This window comes from Rattus rattus, chromosome 3 (genome assembly GCF_011064425.1).
Source record: "Rattus rattus isolate New Zealand chromosome 3, Rrattus_CSIRO_v1, whole genome shotgun sequence".
In the NCBI taxonomy this organism is placed as follows: Eukaryota; Metazoa; Chordata; class Mammalia; order Rodentia; family Muridae; genus Rattus; species Rattus rattus.
The window spans coordinates 573426-595118 of record NC_046156.1 but is presented as its reverse complement, the minus strand read 5'-3'; the positions used below and the strand labels follow the sequence as shown (position 1 = coordinate 595118).

Below are 21693 nucleotides of genomic sequence, written 5' to 3'. Positions count from 1 at the left end.
AAACAAACAAGGAAAATAAAGACAAAATAAGCTACTCAGGTAACATAAGATACAAAAATCATATCGCTTATAAATACATACATAGAGGTAATGAAATCAGAAAAAAAAGCCCATCAAATTATAACATTGGTAGCCTGCATGACGGTGCTATAGGACCAAGACTTGGGAATGATGGTCAGGAAGAACCTCAACTTACCTAAAATAGATTAATGATTAAAAAAGAATAAATCTCAGTACCATAAAGTAGTTTAAATTTTATCAAATAAAAATAATCAAGAAATAAAAACATACTTCTGCATTAAATGTGTTGTCTAATGTTTTTATAAAATGTCTTATTCTACTTTTGTTAAGGCATTCCTGTTTTAAGGTACCCTGTATGGGATTCACTCAATAGGGGAAAGTATCCATAACTTCCCCAATAAATTTCTCATAATTTCCTTGTAGACTTTCATCCCACTATCTTTTCCTAATTCCTTGGAAGACTTTACTTCAATGTTAATTATAATATCTTATAGCTTTTGTCCTTTTTTCTTCCTTTTGGTTCTCTACTGGTACTAAGTAATTTTAACTTTTCTTACAAAGACTTTTAATCATGTGGAAATGACTGTATATCATTCAAGTGTATCCTCTAGCTGGTTGTGATAAGCAGTGGTAGAAATAGAGGTAGCACTACCAATGAGAACAGATCATGGTGAAAATGAAGGTGATTGGGATAGTTCTACTGTCTGAGAGGGTGATTATGGAGGTAGAAGTGGTAGTGGTAGAGATGGTGGCATTTAAGATGGTGGTGGTTGATGGCAATTGTTCTAAGGAGTGATGGTGCTGAGGTTAGTCATGACGAAAATGAATCGAAGTAGCACAATAGTGATAATGGCACTGGGAATGGTGGCAGTGGAGGTAATATTGGGACAACAGAGGTAACGTCACCAAAGTGGATATTGCAGTGGAGGTGATGGTAATGATGATGAGAATGAGTGGAGGTGGCACTGATAGTCCTAGTGGTCACAGCTGTAATGATGAGTGGTGGAAGTGGCGGTATTGACAGTGATGATGAGTAGAGGAAGTAGCAAAAATCAGGTAAGAATGCTAATGATGGAGCAAGCAGATGATAACCATTCTGTGCTTGACATCTGGCATAGAATTGAAAGCAATGGCAGTGTAGACATAGTGTCGGTGATTATGAATATAAAAGTATTCAATATGAAAGGTATGCAAAGCAAAAAATAACAGTAATAACTCTACTCTCCATCTACCAAAGTGCATACAAAGTATATGAAGAGATTGGTGACCTCAAATATTATGGCTTCCAAGTTGGGCACACTACTGGACTTTACTTGCTCCTTCCTAGATTACTCTTAATCTAAGGCTTCTGTGTCCACTCAAGTTGGGGTTCATATATGAGGTTAATTTTATATTTATACTTTAAAAAAAGAAAAATTGAAGAGAGTAAGAAGGCTATATCAAGAAATCCTGCCCATAGCCAACTTGTAACAATAATGGCAATAATGATAGTGATGGTGTTTCTCTTAGCTCACCCTGCAGAAGCTATGGCCAGATCTGCTAGAGCCTGGCCACACTAATTGTCACTTCCTATGTGGGAAGGTCACCATGTAGGAGGTGAGGCTACATTCCAAGGATAGTAGCAATACTCTACTGGGCACACCTGTACCAACATTCCCACAGACACTGAGCCCTGTTAAGGACAGTTGTCCTATTCTATAACAACCATCAAAGTAAGTAATTAGACTCAAGAATCAGAAAGCAATTTATTTAAAAGAAAGAAATATAAGAAAGGGGAAGAAAAAAAGAGAAAAGAGACAGAAGGATGGAAGAAGGAAGGGAAAAGGATAGAAGAAGAAAGGAAGAGAGGCAAATCCCCATGTCTGCAACAGCCTGTGTAGGCATGGAGTAAACACACCAGCCATGGCATCTCTGGAACTCAGAAGCATTTCTAAAACTCATTTTAGCAAAGGCAAGAAGTGATTTGGACTGAAACCAGCCTAGTTATATCTTTGTCAGCAAAAGGTTTAGTTGAATCACATCCATTGTCTTGCACTTGAATCACAGGGATTAAGTAGAATAGGAGCAACAACTAATGTCACCATGCTCCTACACGCCCTCGGTTCCGTCCTCTGAATTTTATTGAGCTTCTAGAACTGACATTATGCTCAGCAAAAATGTGGATTAAATGTGACACCAGTATGCTCTGTCCATAGCCAACTTGCAATGGCAGTGATAATGATGGTAGTAATGGTAATATGTCACCATGGACTGGATCTCAAGTACAACTGGGTGATCTGGTCACCAGGGCAAGTTCACCCTCCAATGTAATTGCATCCTTGTAGGGGTACAAATGCAAAGCTCCTCCTAAAGGCATCACTCATTTGTCAATGTCTTCCTGTTTTGAAAAATCTGGCCAGCAAGCTCTCCCTGAGCTCTCTGTAGTCAATGCAATGTGTGTATGGCCCACAATTGTCTTTTTTATTTTCTCATGGAAGATTAAGAGGTCAGCTAGAATTTCAGCCTCTATGGGTCCTCAATTATCTGGATCCCTCAGAGAATTCAGCCTGGAATAACCCCAAGACTAAAACTAACTCAGAGGCTTTGGGATATAATCTTTAGAAATACTCAGCCCATATACTTGAGCATTTCCAAGCCACTGTGATTATCCATCAAATGAGAAAATGGGCTGGTAACAGATGTGTGAGGGATTTTAAGAACAGGAATATCTTGGCTTTCTGACAGGAAATTTGAAGTCAAAACTAGAGGAAACTTTAGATCAACTCTTCCTATTCATTTCTTGGTTCAAATAAGAAAAGTAAAACAGTGCTGCACAGAGTGAGACTCGGTCTTTTTTACCGTTGAACTAGAATGCGTGTTCTTAAGATAAAAAACAAAATGTGTTTGTTGTGTCTACCTAGAACAATGTACAGCAACTACATAGTTCTTAGAACCTATCTATTGACACCGATTTGATAAGAACACCATCATAAAAAAACATAGAAGTTGCTTTATTAAAACAAAACAAAACAACAACAACAACAACAACAACAACAACAAAAACAAACCTGGGAGCCCTGGATCTTGGAAAACCTGGCTGCCAACCTTATTAGCCAGGACCGTTATTTCTGAATGTGTAACCTTAACAAACTTTTACACCCCATACTTCACTCCTATCCAAAGTCTGTGGACAGCAGTGACATAGATGGTGATGAGGGTGGAATAAAGCATGGGACATATAGAAAGCACTGTGCATAAGGTACAGCATATAGTGTGAACGCAGTGATTGGCCAGTATTACCACAGGCAATAATAGCACCAAGCGACTTAAACGGGAAAGAAGGAACTAAGAACACAAAGGGAAAGGTTAAGCAGAACTTTGGTCCAACATGAACCACAGAGAACACAAACCCACCAGAGAAAGCCTCTGACCACACTCTATATCCCATAATTGACACCTGACAATTTGGCAGCTTTTTTCTTCTTTTTTTGTGCTACAGCCTTGTCCCTTATTCTTAATAGGCTGAGTATATAGAAAGCCAACTCTGAGCCATCAGATGGCCTCCCCCTAATTTAAATGAATTTAAATGAATTTGGAGTTTTAGTCATCCCCAAGTCTTTTCCAGGCTTGTCAGATTGTCTTTGGTCCTTACAGCACTTTCAAGTCCTCAGCAAAACAAGCCCCTTTTACATTTAAAGAGAAGGTTTAGAAAAGTTAAGGAGCACAATGTAGTCCTGCAGCAGGCAAGACACTCAATCAGGTTTCCATAATGCAGGGATCATCTTTAGGAATGAACTGGAAGCATAATGGAAGAATCTGGGACACTCCAGGGTACACCAGAAGCCCTCAGATACTCTGCCTAAGCATGCCTTTGTCCTTGTCCAAAGAGGCCTTGTCAGTGTCAGCTGCTCTGAGCTCAGCAACCTACTCCTGATGGAGGTGGGTCTGTGTATTCCAAGAGAAGGGAGCCTGCTTACAACCGTGGCTGAACACAGCAGGAACCCTGCATTACACCACATTTTCCGGGAGGCCTTTGAACCCTCCATGGGAAACAATAGAGAAAAGCAAAAGAAATGTACATTTGTCTCCATTGTGGTTTCTTCAAGATCCATGTACCACCACATTTGCTATGTATTTTATATACCTCTCCAGGCCAACTCACTATTTTCACTTGCTGAAATTATTTTAAAAGACATTTTTCTGCAGTGTTACTTTCATTTACCTCACTCCTAAGCAATCATATCTATAAAATTATAGACCTGGAGTACTTGTCCTAATGCATATCAAAAGAGATATACAACTATTTGAAGAAGGAGAGCTCGTGATTCACTAGTCCAAGCATGGTCTGGTTCATGCAACTCCTCAGAAGTACATGAGGGAAAAAATGTGCTAATTAGTGTGAGGTGCAATCAAGTGCCAAGAATAATTTAATCCAGATACTGACATCACATTTGTGTTGAAAATGAAAGAACAATAGTTCAAAAGCCAGTGATGAAAAATACTTTAAAACTTACAGAGCAATATGATTTCAACTTACCTCTTATGACTAGGGGGTCAACTGGTCTTATGGCTAGAATGAAACCAGAGAACCCTGATCTTCTGAAGAAGAGGAAGTTACTATTTTCTGTACATTAAAACCAACTTTGTCACCAATCTAGACAAGATTTTTCTGACCTTCCCTACCTTCATTTTCTCTTTCTTTCCCTACATTTCCTTCTTTATTTCTCATCTTTTTATACACTCACTATGTGTCCACAGACTCTGAACTCACTAAAAGATACAATTATATCCCTGCATATCAGAAACAGCCTCGTTGGAAAGGTGAAAATTAAAAATAGGGAGAAAACTTAATATTGTTTCATCAAGACTGAATACCTGGTATTCAGTCCAGGATGCTAACAATTGAAAAGTTGCAGTCATCCACTTTTTTTTTTATCTACTAGCACTCATTATGGCCATCTCAGACATTGTGCTAGATACTTGAGATGCAAGACATTGAACAAGTCCTACCTTGGCTTCCTAGTGAAATCTTAGTTTAATGGGTAACAGGATTATTGGGCTGCAAAAGAAGGTATTTTCTCCATCACGTTGTTACACCATGTAGTGAGAGCCTGCATGGATGGATGTTTGATAAGAGTATTGAAATGTAAATAGAAATTACAATAATTAAAGTACAGCAAACTATATGAAGGCATAAAAACCCCGACTCAACAGGAAGGACAGAGCTGTACTTAGACGGAGAATATTAGACATAAATCTTTACTTGATTATGAAATGAAGACACTGAAGAATTTGAGTAGAAGAATAGTCATAACTTTGGCAAGTCTACTGCTTTGCTACAGGCAGAGATAATGAAGAACCATGTGCGATGTGGGGCAGTTCTAGACCAGCACTGCTAACAGTAACAATGCCATTACTAAGCACACCAAGAGCTAACAAATGAGAACCAAAGAGAAGCCCCTGGGCCAGGGAGGAGGCTGACAACCTATCTGCTTTCCCGGGAAAGGGAACTAGTTCGTAAGACAGAGTGAGAGGAAAGGAGAAAGGCTGATACCTAAAGAGGACAAGAGTTATGTACATACAACACACATGTATTATACACAGACATATATTCACATCTCACACATACAAACATGTCCATACACACCTCAAACCCAGCCATTTGGAAATGCATAGACACATTTATATACATCACATATACACATGCTCGAACCTATGTATGAACCTATGCATGCTTAGGTATCATTCTTATACACAGATATCTGCATATATTTGCACACAAAAGTTAGTGCCAGACTTAAGACTGAAGAGATCAGTTTTCCATTCTTCAGTCTTAAGGAAAATGTCACCTATTCTAAGAAGCTCTCTTCCCTCCTTTGTACTCCCCAAGCCTCAGCATTTAGCTATCAAGCATTCTAACCCATTTCTTTTCCAAATTTACCTCTAGACTGTCTTCTCCCTCTCCTGTCCTTCATTGTGTCCTATACCACACATCAAAAGAGGTGGCTTCTAACCTCACATTCTCAAGGGAATTCTGGCCCAGGAGCTTGTGAAGAAGGGATGACATTTAAGGAAATGAGATAAAATCAGCACACATAGAGAAATCAAGTATTCTGTGAAGGAAAACAAAGGCTAGGGCACAAGATTATAACTAAAATTCAGGGCTGCCAAGAGGAAGATTTGAGAGGAAAGAAGGCACTTTATACACAATCAGTCTTCCTTACTGGCCTTATAACTTTACTGTGCATGAAAGGGAAGATTGCTCACAATCCACAGTAGGGCAGAGACAACCCAGACCAAAAGAAATCCAAAAGAGTTCCCAAGGTCCAGACACTGCAAAGCAGCTGAAGGTCTAAGTGTTAAGATGAGGAGTGAGTAACAGAACTCAGTAAAGTTTTATTGAGACCACAGAGGGTTGCACAGACCAAAGAGTGGCACTGAGTTATCTGGCTAACATGTCACATGAAAGTCAGCTTCCAAAGTTGAAGGTTGTAGAAAAAGGAAGAGAAAAAAGAAAGAAAACAAAAGAAAGAAGAAAAGAAAAGGGAAAAAGAAAACAAGATGAAAATACCAAATTTTTGATGCAGACTATACTTGGATAGTAGAATTTTAGGTCACTGCTTTTCTTTGCTGTGTTTATTGCTATTGCTTTTTTGTTTGCTTGTCCATCTGATTTCCAGCAAAGTAAGCAAATTACTAGTAGCCTAGATGCCACCACCAGAGGATTCACTCCCCAGAGCACATACGCACAAAAGTTAATCTCGCTCCAAAGCACCATAAGCCAGTTTAGGAAGATGGGAGCAATGCAGACTACCTGCATGCCTTTCTTAATCCCATACGACTGTTGACACCCTTGCTAATAACACTATTTAGAGGTTATTCATAGCATAGGTCACCTTCACTCACCCACTCTTCTTGCTGTACCTCCCAGTTCCCTCATCCTCAACCTGATCGGAAAAAAAATGCTGTCAGGCAGAAAATATTATCAGAATTCTCAACATTCCCGATTCCAGGTCAGGGCTGGCTGGCACTGAAGGAAGGCTAAGGTTCCCAGGCTTTCTTCTCAGAAGTTTGTAGTTCTCTCTTTCACATCCAGTTTCTTCTCTACCTCTGCTGCATCCCATGTCTCTCTTCTTTCTGTTCAGAGAGGGGTGCCATAAGAAAGGGGTCAAAGGGACTGGATCATAAGTGTGGTAGATGACTTTATGGATCCATCCATAACTTTATGGATGACAAAACTAGAGACTAATATCTTACTGACTTTACAAACTTCTGGTGGTGAGGCCAGGTTTACAGCACACACACATACACATTATCAAGACCTTAGCCGAATAGAGTTGATGATAACTTTCTTCAGACTAGACCAAAGACTAATAGGTTTCCTGTCTGTACTTTCAGGCTTGATCCAAAAAGCCAACAATGCACTAAATGTAAGTAGCCAGAGTCTGATGCAAACAATATTCTGAAAATATACAGGAAACAAAAGGCAAGGAGAAATTAGGTACTTTGCATGAAAGGTGGTAGATAATAGAAAATAGATGTGGCTGATTTATTTAAGATGGTTTAGTGAAAACTTAAATCAGGTTTTATGTTACAGGACCATCCATTTAGTTGATGAACAGATGATTATCAAGCATTTACTCAGATCCAACTTTGAGTTGAATGACACTGTTGGGTTTTAAGCAATCAAGTCTCCTCTGAGTGACATGGAACCCACAAAACTCTTACTCCAAGAACCAAGACATTGGAACTCTCTTTACTAGAGATCCAGCAACTAAACTGTAATGGTTCTTATGTTTATGAACAGGGGGCAAGTTTATCCAGAGGTCATCCACCTGAATTCAGCAGGTTCAGCTATTCAAATAAGGACTACAACTTGAAGAATACTCAAAAATTAAGAATAATCAGCAAGTTTGAAGAACAGCATTTATTAGTCAAGACAGAGACTGGATCCACACCCCATTTGTGAGCTTTTTATTAGTTGTGGTAATAGAAAAGTGACAACCAAAGCCCACTGCAATAACAGGGGAGTCTTAAGGGCCCCTGTGTAATCCAACTTGACTCTGCACTCCCTAGAGTGACACAGAAGGGTCGGGAGTCTGAGACTAGCCTGGGCATCAGGAGAGACCATGCCTCAAAGGAAAATAATCAAATCAAAATGAAAAGAGCCCTTGTCCTCCTTTGTTTCTCAGTGATCTTGAGTAAAGTAGAAGCATGAATGTGTAGGTCACCTGCTGAAACTAAAAGACATGGGTTAAGGCTTTCAGGACAAATAGGATAAAGGCTGTGGGATTGAAATGCTTCTGTTCTTTCCTTTCTGTCCTATTGATTTCCAGATTCTATTTGACTTTAGGCTCAGTTAAAATAACACAGATAAGCCATTCAAAGAAATAAAAGGATAGGCTGGTTAAGGAGCCAACATTCTTCAGCCACTAATAGTCATCATACACCCAAGAAGCCTCCATTTATGCTCCTCATCTCTGAACCAAGCTGGACCACAAAGCAGATGCCACTCAAAGCTCCTCCCTTCTTGTAAAGTTTATTTATGAGCTCAAGATGTGGGCCCTGTACCCTCAGGCTACATAGCAGCTGCTTTGTTGTAAAAGTGGGGCCTTGCTCTTATGGGATGTTTTTCCAGGACAGAAGTTAACCTGCTCAGGCTAGCAGCTTCCTTGAGATTGTCAGAATAAGCTATGAAACATTTTCTATCTTTTTAACTACACCTTCTTGTTCTGTTAGTGCAACCAAAATCTAAAAAGGGAGAAGTGTTACATGATACAAACAGGAATCCAGAGTCTTTGTGCCTGGAAGGATAATTTAACCTGTTTCTGCTGGGGGATCTTCATCTAGTTCTATAAATGAGGAATGAGTGGATATAGTAACATTAGCTTCTAGTATCTAGAGTGGATAAAACTGTCCCAGAAGACATGGAAGCATTCATGAATGCGTCCTGGTCTCCCAGAGATATGTATTAAGAAGCCTGAAACTGGCTTAGTTTCTACATTCATCTATTCACTTTACACACACACGTGCACGCACGCACACACACACAGACACACACGAGCATGGACAAGTGCTCTAAACCTGTCCTCATCACCAACAGTTTGTGACCTCAGCAAGATAATTCAATTTTGTCTCCAGGCTTCAGTTTTGTCATCCATAAAGTCAATCTAACTCACTTCTGACTCAGGCTCTTCAACCCCTTCTTCCTGTGGCACTCCTCTCTGGACAGAAAGAAGAGAGATATGGCAAGGGGCCAAAGTACTGAAGAAACTAGATGGGATGATGAAAACAGCACAAGCACACATGCTTGTCAGAGGAGCGCGCTTAGGTCGCTTGGCAGCTAGCCCCTTTACTTGCTGAGTCATCTCACCAGACCTGATACTATCTTTGACACCTTAAAGGCCATGAGAATTTGAGCAAATCCAACACCTATAGAGATACTTCATCATCTGAAAATGAGGATAATGCATGACTAAGAGTGTGGGACTATTGAGAAAAATCAAACAGCATCAGTAGTATAGACAAGCCTATGATTATATTTACATGAAAAAGTGTACAGGTCCAGGTGAGCAGTGTGCCTAGATACACTGTCCTTGTGTAAAATAACTCTATCCTTCTGAAATAATAACCTCCACAAATGACCTCCGCTCAAAAGAAAGCCAACCTGAGCCCACATCCTGATGAAGACTCAGCACACAGGGGCTTTAGGATACAGAGTAAAAGAAACAACTGGAGGCTTCCCCGACCAAGCTGTAACTCAAAGACAGACCAATCCAACTGATGTGCATGAACAAGCTATGTAACTCACAATAACTGCAACAACTGTAGTACTAATAACCATATTATGCAGTACACAGTAACTGCAGTTCCTCAAGGCTTCAGAAAGAAAAAGTGATGAGGTATATGGAATGGATTTAATGGAGTTTCCAATTGAAATTCTCTCCTAGAGAGGAAATTCTACCACAGAGACAATTTCTCAGACCTCAAAGCCATTCTCTCCACTTAACACCCAGAGATAACCACCCCTTCACACTACCAACCAGGAAGTCTGAAAAGAGGGAAAAAAATAGTAGCCTTAAAAGGGGATACCTGAACTCTGAGGTACTTCCTCAGAAGAGAGACTTGAAAACCATTCCTTATCCAACAAAGTATAAAAATGCCTCCTTCCTGCAATGCTGAGTTCCCAAACCCCCACCCTGTGTGCATTTTACTCCTCACCAACCACTTCTCTAACTTCAGTTACAGAAGCAATTAGAGTTCAGTCAGGAGGAGTGGGAGTGAAACTCTAGATCCTTAAAAGTTGTGATCAGCAAGCTTATAGTAGACTGAAATCTATTGTAATCAAATAATATAATCTTGCCTCAGTTTTTAGCCTTAAGAACCAGGGGCCTTGTGAGAGGTGCAGCCTTCTGAAACAAATTCCAGGCCCTTCCTTCCCTAAATCTCTTCCAAGAGAGCATGTAAATACTGCCTGATTTTGCATCATTGTATCTCTCCCTGTATTGTCTTCTCTCCTTCCCTATCCCCTGCTGGAAAGAAGACGCCTGCAGAAGGTGGGAGCTCCTGCAGAGATAAGTTAAACTTGGAAGGAGCTTTTAACATCTGTGTATTTATGAATCAGGGGTTGAGATTTCTTCAAAGATCTCATCCAGGATGGTATCTGAGACCCTTAACACATGGAACTGCAACATCTTACTCCTAAATGTCTCAAAGTCTCAAGAGTCCTCATTTTCAGGGAGTCTCACTGAATACCTGTTCATACTCAGAACCATTTACTTAAATCTCTATCCCTTCTACAGATTCAAGTAGAGGTAGGGTCAGAGACCGTGGTCTAATCTGTCATTTTGGCTAAGTGAGATGTGCTAGTGAGCATGCATTTGAGGTTAAGCTGTCCAAAGGCTATAAACCTTAAACCTTTGGTGGACCAAGTCTTACAAAACCCTAAATATGTACCTGTCATAAGTTTTCAAAAGCCTATTATTTCCCAACTAATGTGATACAACATGGTAATCAGCTTTTTATACAGATATTCCAGTAGGAAGACTGTTGGTCTAGGGGATTACACAGTGCACTTGTAGTACACTCACTCATGCAAGATTAGCTGAGAGCTATAATCCACAGATCTGGTACTACTGAAAGACCCTGTCACCCATACTGTCTCTCTGGTAACAAAGTAGATAAACTACTTAAAGGTTTTTTTTTCTTTTTGCAATAAATAATAGATAGATTGACAAAAGTAATCACAGAGTTCTCTCCTGCCTCATCCCCAACTCTCCCAATGGCATTCCCACTCTTGTCTGTCTGATGTCTAACATAATGCCCTGTCCACTTGTGCTAGCTGTGCCAATCAACACAAAATTAACTTTTCAAATTTTACCTTATAGATTAGAGCAAACAGATTGATAGTTATTATATAGGTGAAAAGGAAGTAAAAGGGAGCAGCCAGAGGATGGATAATAGCAAAATATAGTTAGGAAAAAGAATATATTATATTTCCAAGTTCTTTGCCATGGTAGGGTGAGTTCTATTTACAGTAATATGTTTTATACTTCAGAATAATTAGAAGCTCAAAGTTCCCAGAATAATAAAACATTAACTATCTTGATCTCATCGTTTCACATGTATCAAATTATCATACTCACGGCTGTAGAGCTATCCACAAGAACATGGGAGACCTACTTGGAACGAGTATGTTATTGACGGGGATATAGAATTGGGAAGGAGTGTGGTAAGGTCTGAAAGAAATTATGGTGGTGGGCAGGGGGTGAACTTCAGTATGATCAAAACATATTGTATATAAGCACTACATTCTCAAAGAATATCTTTTAACATAAACAACAATATTTTTGAGACAGTCTTATTGGCCTGGAACTCATTATGCAAACCAATTTGGCTTCAAATTCACAGACATACATCTACCTTTGCTTTGTATGTGCTGGGACTAAAGGCTTGCTCCACTGTACCATACCCAGTTTAATAAATAATATTTTTAAAGAGAATTTTGGGACATGAGTAGCCTTCTTAAAATTATTCTTTTGGTTTAGTTTTATTCAGTTATCATTAGAAACTGTGTTATCTGGAGAAATCATTGATTATGATATCAAATACAGAGCCCAGTATGATCCAATCCAATCTGTTTCCAGACTAAGGACCATGACATTGACAACAAAAGGTGTTATTATGGCTGCCTCAATAGTGACACCATTTAACAAATGGCTGGTCCTAATTAAGATGTGCCACTAGCATAATATACATTGGTTTCAAAGACTAAATAAAAGTAATGCAAAATGTCTCAGTAATAATTTTATATTTATTACATGTTTTGGTGTTAGTATTTGAATATAGTAAAGAAAATAAAGGACATCAAAACAAACAAACAAACAAAAAAAGAATTCATCCCTGTTTACAACGAACAAAAAGAGGGTATAAAAATAGGACGCAGGTCTTAGGAAAAAGAAAACTAGGGAAAGCAGGGGAGAATGAGTGTGAAAAATGACTAAGATTCATTGTGAGCTACATAAAATTGCCAATTAAAAATGGAAGAATTATCATACTCTAATCCATAAAAATACAGCAATCGGGTGTCAAAACTAAATGTAGTTCTTAGAGAGTTTGAACTGTCAGCTATTTGGAGTCGATTGCACTTGAGTTTTCCAAGGTTTAAAATTTCATAAAGAAATATTATGGCCCTCAAAATCTCTGGGGCTACATAAAAGACTGAGAGTGAATTCCTAGCTCTCACCGTGTGTAAAAACCAACTCAAAATGGAACTGAACCTGTAACTTAAGACCTAAAACTTTGAAACTACTAAAGGAAATACTTCAAGATAGAACACTGTCGATGACTTTGTGACAGAGTCCAATCCCTCAAGGAATTAAAGAAAAAATAACAAATGTGATTACAAGAAATACAAAAGGTTTTGCAGTACAGAGGAAACAATAAAAGAGACAGCTTTTGGAATGGTGGGAGGGGGAAGCTTCATGAGCTACTCTCACCCAAAGGACAACTAAGATAAGAATATATAAAGAGCTTTTAAAATTGAACACCGAAAGAACAGATAATCTAGTAAATAAATTGGAAAAAAAAGAAAACAGGCATTTAAAAAGGACTTACTTATTTTATGTATTTGAGTAACCATCAATGTCTTCAGAATGAGCAGAAGGGGAAATCAGATCTTCAGATGGTTGTAAGCCACCATGTGGTTGCTGGGAATTGAATGCAGGACCTCAGGAAAAACAGTCAGTGCTCCCAACCACTGAGCCATCTCTCTGTACTAAAATAGTCACTTTTAATACAGTCAAAAGTTCAACGTGTTAGTCATCCTGGATATGAAACCTAAAGCTACTTTGAGATTCCCACCTCACTCTAGTCAGAGTGCTTTTCAACAAGAAGGAAGGAGGCTAACGAGCAAAATGGTAAGGATTTGAAGGGGTTGAGACCACCAATAATGCTAATGAAGATGTAAATAAGTCCAGCCAGTACAGAAATCAACGTGGAGAGTTTTCAGAATATGGAAACTGCAACTTGCATATGACAGTTTTACCACTTCTGGGTATACACCCAAGAGAATCAAGTCAGCTCACGCCAGAGTTGCCTGTGTACCTGAGTGTACTGCATCACAACAGCCAAGCTGTGGAACCAGCACAGGCGGTGGTTGGAGAGATAATGTGGCATATTGCACAGTGGAATTTTATTCATCCCCAAAGAAGAATAAAATATATCTGTTGCAGGAAAATGGAAAGTAGGGATCATATGTCAAGCAAAATAAGCTAGTCTCACAAAGTCTTATATCTCTGACATCTGGAATGTGGAAGAAGAAAAAGGAGATTAAAGTCAAAGAGTGTCTATTAGGGATTTGGAAGGAGAAAGATGGAAAGGATGCAAGAAAGAATGGTAGTGGGAAAGAATATGATCAAATTACTTTATATGTGTGTGTAGAGATGTAATAAACTGCTTGCTTTGTATAATACATGATTCATTTTTAATAAAAATTAAACTATTCATTTAACACCTTCATGAAAGTACCTTCCAGCTCAGTCATTTTTTTAAAAATAATATATGAGACATAACCACAAAAGAGGAAGGAAGGCTATGATTTCTGAATTATACTCCTCTTACCCCCAAAAACCTACTGACCTCATGCTAACGTGGATTTTTCCTGCAGCCTGATGAGTGCATTGTAATGGGCTGATATGGTCCTATGGTGCTAAGAGCCACAGTTCAAACTTGTTCCCATGTTACCTGAATAAGCAAAATTACTCCTACCCATGGCAACCACTGTTAAAAGAAGGTGCTGTTTCCCTCCAAAGTCACCATTGTGTCTCTTCTTCAAGCTGAGAAACATGCCCTCTCCAACAGATCCTGGCTCCTCTCCCTAGTGTATCCTCCAAGGACAGGAACACCCGGGATCCTCCTTGGTTCACCTGAGTTCATGCTGTCCAAACTGGAACAAGTGCCACAAGTTTCTGAAAGCCGAAGTCTAATCAGGATAGTTTAGATCATTAATGCTCCCCCATAATTAAGACAATTTCTGATTAGAATTGTTCTTTCAACACAGCTGGGTGGAACATGGTTCAACAGTGGTATCTTAATAGTAACTGAGTTCCAATGATGAAAGAAGGGAAAAACACTTTGTTCTTCATACACGCAGGGGCTGCTCTGGGGTCTAGGGTTATCAGAGAACTGAGTTAATCTCGTAGGAGAACAGTTGAGACAGCTTCACACTCCTTCTTTCCCATAGGGTCCAAGGGCAGGCACAATTTGACGTAAGAGTGTGCTGGCACATGAGGAAAAGGCAAAAATATCAACATCGCACAGTACACAGCACATTCACACTTCTTCCCCTTTCATGTGCCCATGAAATAAATATTCGAATTCCTGTGCGGTAGACAGAATGAGGATCAGACAGCTCAACAATCAACAAATACTCAGTAACTCCCTTGTGGTGGCATGAACTACTGAGACTTAGGCCCTGGTGACAGAGCTGGCAAATAAAGGAAAGACCGAAACCCAACTACCAACCTTAAGTCCATTCCATTTTATGGTTGCATCTCAGAGGTCAGAGCCACTGTGCAGCAACACAAAGGGTCGTGGTGGAAAGGCCCCCAGGATCTGTCTTGTTAGTTTTCACCTTTGCAAATAAAATCAGTAGTCAGTACCAATGATCAAAACACCTGCTCTCACTAGGAATTACTTAGAGTCATGTTACAGTGCTGCCCATGGTATACCATATCAAACTAGGTACTGGGGACTCATAAACTCCCACAACCAATAAGCTAAGCAGGACAGAAACACCCCAAAGAAGCATTCCTGTAACTGCAGTAGAGAAACTGTGGCAAAGGGGAGATAGATTTCAAAGTTTTGAGGATTTCCAACATAATGAGATCAAAACCAAACGTCAAAATTTGCAAGATTCGACTGCATGGGCTTCTCTGTCTTAGACAATGTCTTAGATCTCCAGATTCCCTTAGGCTGCTTCACAAGTCTGGAACCTAATCCTCTAGTATAGTCCTCTAGTTATGGCACGCAATCTATACAGAAGTGTTGAAAACAATTTCTGCCATCCACTCTCCTGGCCATCACTAATGACCAGCCTGCTCACAGTTACGTCAGAGAAGTGGCCAGTCATACACTAAACTGCCTATCCCTAACCCAAGAATTTGAAATCTTCATGAATGGGTCAATCCTTTGCCTGCAATCACAGGGAGGAGGTGCCTGATCAATAGATGAGTCAGAGCAGGCAAAGTGTATAAAACATCAGGAACCCCAGTGTCTCTCACATCACCACCATCTCCTTCCCTCACTCATCTCCCTTGGTGCTTCAGGTAAGTGTGGGTTCTCCTGGTTCTCTGGTCTCTCCAGTTGGCCTTGCCCAGCTTGCAGAAAGGTTTAGGGATGGGGCCCTCACACAGTTCAAATTGAGAAGGGCTTTAGGAAAGCATTTGGGAGAATGGTTAGCTGCTGCTGGTCAGACGATGTGTCTGGTGTTCTGGGCAGAATGTTAAACTCCATGAAGATAGGACTATCTCCTACTTCTCTGGCACCACAGGGGCTGAGGGGTAGAACACTGTGGGGCTGCAGTGGCAGGCCACCATGGGCTGGATGAACCTTTTGAACCTGCAGGGCATGACTGAATCCACTATTGGCGAGAGAGTAAGGAGAATAAGTCATGGAATGGTGCTGATGGGAGATATTTGAGAAGCCACAAAAATCCAAGCTCTGCTTTACGGGGGCACACGTTTTGACTGATAAATGACTTGTGAGATGCTGAGCTACAACTTCCTACTAGCTACAGTTCTCTACCAAATTTAGACTCCTGAGTATCCTCAAAAAGATGTCTACTCTCTTCTAGTTAGAAGTTCTGGTCCAAAGAGTTCCGAGTTCTTCTATCTGTTTGCAGACAGGACCACAGTAAAGCTGTCTTGTTTAATAACTGGCCCTTAGAACAAATCTCCCCTCAGTAGAACAGATTAAGAGTTTAAACTAAGGACTTTTTGCAGAAAATGTGTCCCACAGTTAGCCAATATCCAAACAAATCTTTTCTTGTTGTGCTGGGAATGGGTAAAATCCAGGTGGAAATTTTTGCAATTTTCTACTGAACTTAAAGAATCAGGGTTGAGATTTGAGAGTGCCCTTAAGAGATAGAGTGTTCCTTAAAGGAAGATAAAAAGCAGTTGGGAATGTGGATGCTCTGCCCTCCAAATCACATAGCAGAGAAAGGCAGAGTCGAGGAGAAAGGGAGGCAATATTAACAGGACTTTTGAAGAGCTATCCAGTCCGTGAATGGAGTCCAGACACCTGGTCAGCACAAAGCTGGGAGTCAGAAAGATGTTGGCTTGAATGCATCTGCCTCCTTCGCAGCATAATCTTGCTGCTGGTCCAATGTTGCTCTTCTGCTCTTCTTCCAGGGTTCCCCTTCTCCTTAAACAAGATGTCTCACCAGAAAAAGCAGCCCACTCCATGTCCTCCCGTGGGTTGTGGAAAGACCTCTGGTGGAGGAGGAGGCGGCGGCGGCGGTTACTATAGCGGTGGTGGTAGCGGTGGAGGCTCCAGCTGCGGAGGCGGCTCATCTGGAGGAGGCTCTGGCTGCGGAGGCGGAGGCGGAGGCGGTGGTTCCTATGGAGGTGGTTCCAGCTGCGGCGGCGGAGGCGGCTCCGGTGGGGGCGTCAAGTACTCTGGTGGCAGCAGCGGTGGCTCTAGCTGCGGCGGCGGCTACTCCGGGGGCGGCGGTGGCTCCAGCTGTGGAGGCGGCTACTCCGGGGGCGGCGGCGGCGGCTCCAGCTGCGGTGGCGGCTACTCCGGGGGCGGCGGCTCCAGCTGTGGAGGCGGCGGCTACTCTGGGGGTGGCTCCAGCTGTGGAGGCGGTGGCGGCTCCGGTGGGGGCGTCAAGTACTCCGGTGGCAGTGGCGGCGGCGGCGGCTCCAGCTGCGGCGGCGGCTACTCCGGCGGGGGCGGAGGCTCCAGCTGCGGAGGCGGATCAGGAGGCGGAGGCTCCTACTGCGGAGGCTCCTCTGGAGGCGGCAGCTCCGGTGGCTGCGGCGGCGGTTCCGGAGGGGGCAAGTACTCCGGCGGCGGCGGCGGCGGCGGCGGTGGCTCCAGCTGCGGAGGCGGCTACTCCGGCGGCGGTGGAAGTGGCGGCAGTGGCGGCGGCTACTCAGGCGGTGGTGGATCCAGCTGCGGCGGCGGCGGATACTCCGGTGGCGGCGGTAGCAGCTGCGGAGGTGGCTCCTCCGGTGCGGCGGCGGCGGCTCCTCCGGGTCGTCCCAACAGTATCAGTGCCCGAGCTACGGAGGCGGATCTAGCGGTGGCTCCAGCTGCGGCGGCGGCTACTCCGGAGGCGGCGGCTACTCCGGGGGCGGAGGCTCCAGCTGCGGTGGCGGCTACTCCGGGGGCGGCGGCTCCAGCTGCGGAGGCGGGTCCTCCGGTGGTGGCTCCAGTTGCGGCGGCGGCAGCGGCGGCGGCTATTCCGGTGGAGGCGGTGGCAGCTGCGGCGGCGGCTCCTCTGGTGGCGGCGGGGGCTATTACTCCTCGCAGCAGTCCAGTCAGACCTCCTGCGCTCCCCAGCAGAGCTACGGAGGGGGCTCTTCAGGCGGAGGTGGTAGCTGCGGAGGTGGCTCCTCCGGCGGCGGCGGCGGCGGCGGCAGCGGCTGCTACTCTAGCGGTGGTGGCGGCGGCAGCGGTGGCTGCGGTGGAGGCTACTCCGGAGGCGGCGGTGGCTGTGGCGGCGGCTCTTCCGGGGGCAGCGGCGGTGGCTGCGGAGGCGGCTACTCCGGAGGCGGTGGCGGCGGTTCCAGCTGCGGAGGCGGCTCCTCCGGGGGCGGCTCTGGAGGTGGCAAGGGTGTGCCAGTCTGCCACCAGACCCAGCAGAAGCAGGCGCCCACCTGGCCGTGCAAGTAAAGTCCCCGGGCTGCAGCGGAGACAACGGAGCTGGAAGAGTTCTCCGTGGGCGCCTATGGGCTTAACTTTCTCATGAAATTGCCCGAGGTTTCCAAATCCCCCATTTTAAGCTCACCCCCTCACCCTCACCCCCAAGAAGAAGCCTTTGAGTCGCTCAAGTTGTATCTTGTTCTGTCGATTTTTCCTCTTGGTTTCTGAATGACTACCTCCCAATTCCAGTGCCTACTCAGTCAATAAATTTGCAATTCATGGGACTCTCTGAGTGTCCTGTAGTCTTTGTAGTCTGTAAATGTATTCACTTTATTCTGTTCTTGCTTTTCCCATTCATTTGTTTATATTTAAATTCATTGAACAAGTGTTCTATCCAAAGGTGGGGGAGTAGATTGAAGGAACGGGGCAAATGATGACCAAGGATATGAACAGTCTGGTGTGTGGCTCAAAATCATGAGATGGTTCCCAAACACAAAGAAAATTCTTCACCAGACACTCTCCACTTCTCTGAAGTTGGGTCTGCCCAGGCAGTTTCTAGCAGTGCAGGGCTTACTGAGCTTACTGTACAAGTAAGTTCTGGCAGCACGGTGGCTGTGTTCTGGAATGCTACGGTAGATGGAGGACTAAAGAAAGACAAATCAAAAGTTCCCCTAAAACTGTTCTCTCCCTTCACTCATGTAGCTCTTCTGCCCCCTCCTGATCCTCCTTTTTGCAGAGAAGAACCCTTTTTTCAGATTACTTTAGCTACCAGAGACTCAAGTCCAATGACATGTTCTGACCAAAGAAGAAGGATAAACTAAACACCTCTGAACAACAACAGCAACAACAACAACAATAACAACAACAACAACAACAAAAGTCCATGTAAACTTTCTGAACACTGTGATCACATTCTTTCTCCATGAATCCTTATGCATGACCTATGGTAGAGCTTTAAGGCAAAAATAAAAGAGACATAGAGATGTCGTCTCCAGGTTGCCAGTTCTCGAATAAGCCTGATAACCTTCCTACCAGTGCAGCTCTCCTAAATACTGATACTGAACCAGGGGAAAGTCTGGGTTTGTTATTCTGTTAGCAAAATCAGATAATCAAGAGCCTCTACAGCAAGTGAGGCATTCTACTGGACATCTACAGGACTAGAAGACAGTCCTCTTGAAGGACTGAAGGGGTAGCTTTTGTCCAACTTGAGAAGGTACATCATAAATATTTAAGATGCTTAACATCAGTATCACAGAGGTCATTGGACACATATGAGGCCTACTCATTAGTAAGCAAAAAGCTAGGCTTGCTCAAAGGGATGTGAGATCCTGTTTTACAGACAGTTTTTTTTTTTTATCAGCTTTAGGCAAATGCTAACTTACTGACTTACTCAAATTAATTGTGCTACATTAAAAAGCCAATGTACCTTCCTATATATATTTAGCTAATGATAGAAATAAAAGGACTTCACCTGACTACTCTTTATGGAGTCATCACTACCTTCATTGTTTGTGTCAGAGACAGAGAGTGCATACCAAGTAGCAACCTCAGTGACATGGTAGTCCTACCACCATATTTTTATGGATTAGATGTTCTTTAACATGGGTTATGTGTGCATATAATACATTCTGATTATTCACGTCCCTATCCTTTCTTATACTCTCCCAACCTCTATCAATCCTCACCACCCTAAAAAAAAATCCCTTTACCATGTTTTATCATTTTTGCTTGTTTGTTTCGTGACCCACAGAGTTAACCAGGGCCATCTGTATGACCATGGGTTTGGATTCTGATGTATCCCACTGGATACACAATTGAAACTAGTGACTCCACTTCACAGAATCTATCAATAGACAATAATGGTGAATGGTGGGGCTCTCTCCATTCATGGCTAACTATTGACAGGACCAGTCTTGCACAGGCCTAGCTCAGGTAACCATAGTTGTTGTGAGCTCATGTTTGCAAGGGCTGTGTCATGCATAGGAGATAATATTTTGGAGGTTTCTCTGTGTCTGGCTCTTATATTCCACTTCCTCTTTTAGAATGTCCCCTGAGCCTTTGAGGAATGTTTTGGTTAGGACTGAGTGCTCAGTTGTCATTTATTTTCAGAATCTTAAGCAGCAAAGGATTTCTACACTTACTAATGTTCTGTGCAAAGAGGCTTCTTTGATTGAATTTGAGATTAGCATTTGTTTATGTGTGTGTATAAACATAGATTTATAGAGGGCAAATTGATTCTACATCAATTTAAATCAGAAATGTTAGTAAGATTTTCCATAGGGCAGTGTTTCTCAACCTTTGGAGGTCAAATGACCCCTTCATAGGGGCTACTCAAGACCACTGGAAACACAGGTATTTACATTATGATTCAAAATAGTAGAAAAATTACAGTTATGAAGTAGCAACAAAAATTATTTCATTGTTCGTGGTCACCACAATATAAGGAACTATATTAAAGGGTCACAGCATTAGGAAAATTAAGGACCATTGTCTTAGAGACTATGATTCCCTATCCACCAAGTTTTAATACCAGGTATGAATTCCCTCCTCTGGATCAGGTCTCCAATCTAGAGGGCAGCTACTTTTGCCATAACAGTTGTGCTACTGTCACACAAGTAGCACATCTTGTCTTATTAATTAATATTATAATCTGAGAGGTTCATGGAGTAAGAGCACTGATATATTTTGTCCCCTAGCAGCCTGTTTAGTATCTCCCAGCACTATGAAAGCTAATAAGAAGATAGGAACTTATTAGCTCCTTGATTTCTACATTGCGATTTCTTCCAATTAAGGTAGGTTGTAGCCTCAGCAATAAGATTTGATCATCTAGTACTAGTGTGCAGACAAAGAAATACACGGACACATATGTGTATGTATATATGTGTATATATATGTATATAGGTGTACATATATATATATATATCCGTATATGTGGTGTGTGTGTAGAGGGGGGCATATCTGATATGGTGTTCTATCAACCAGCTTTTGTTTTAATTGCCTGTGAGTATGACAGGAGCTTGGTATTCTGAAAAATTTTTTACAAATATATGTGAAGAGGTGAGTCAGGCTTCAAGCGAGGCAAGAAGGTGGAAAGCTTGTTTATTGCCATTATATCATCTTTGATTACATTAATAGCTAGCAACATTGCTTCTGCAATTCAATTATTTGATACAAGAAGCTAAGACAGCCACTTTTGTCAATCATATAGCAAAACAATGTTACTAGTGCTCTGAGTACTAAAGAAGATTTAGATAGGTGTTTGGAACAATGGATTGATGCTGTTTATGATATTACTCAATTTATTGGAGAGGAGATTCAGAGTTT

The 21693-nt window shown here is 42.2% G+C and overlaps 1 protein-coding gene and 1 pseudogene across 1 annotated transcript; both read left to right on the top strand.

The window, feature by feature from the left end:
* Window positions 1-16488: 16488 nt before the first annotated feature.
* LOC116896106 (loricrin-like) lies at window positions 16489-18653 on the top strand. Its single transcript, XM_032897073.1, is given in 2 exon segments — window positions 16489-17737; window positions 17740-18653. Coding segments are annotated over 2 exon segments (1464 nt in total). The 5' UTR covers window positions 16489-16933; the 3' UTR covers window positions 18400-18653.
* A 195-nt stretch (window positions 18654-18848) lies between these two features.
* Window positions 18849-21693, top strand: part of LOC116895197 — a 28032-nt pseudogene continuing 25187 nt past the window's right edge.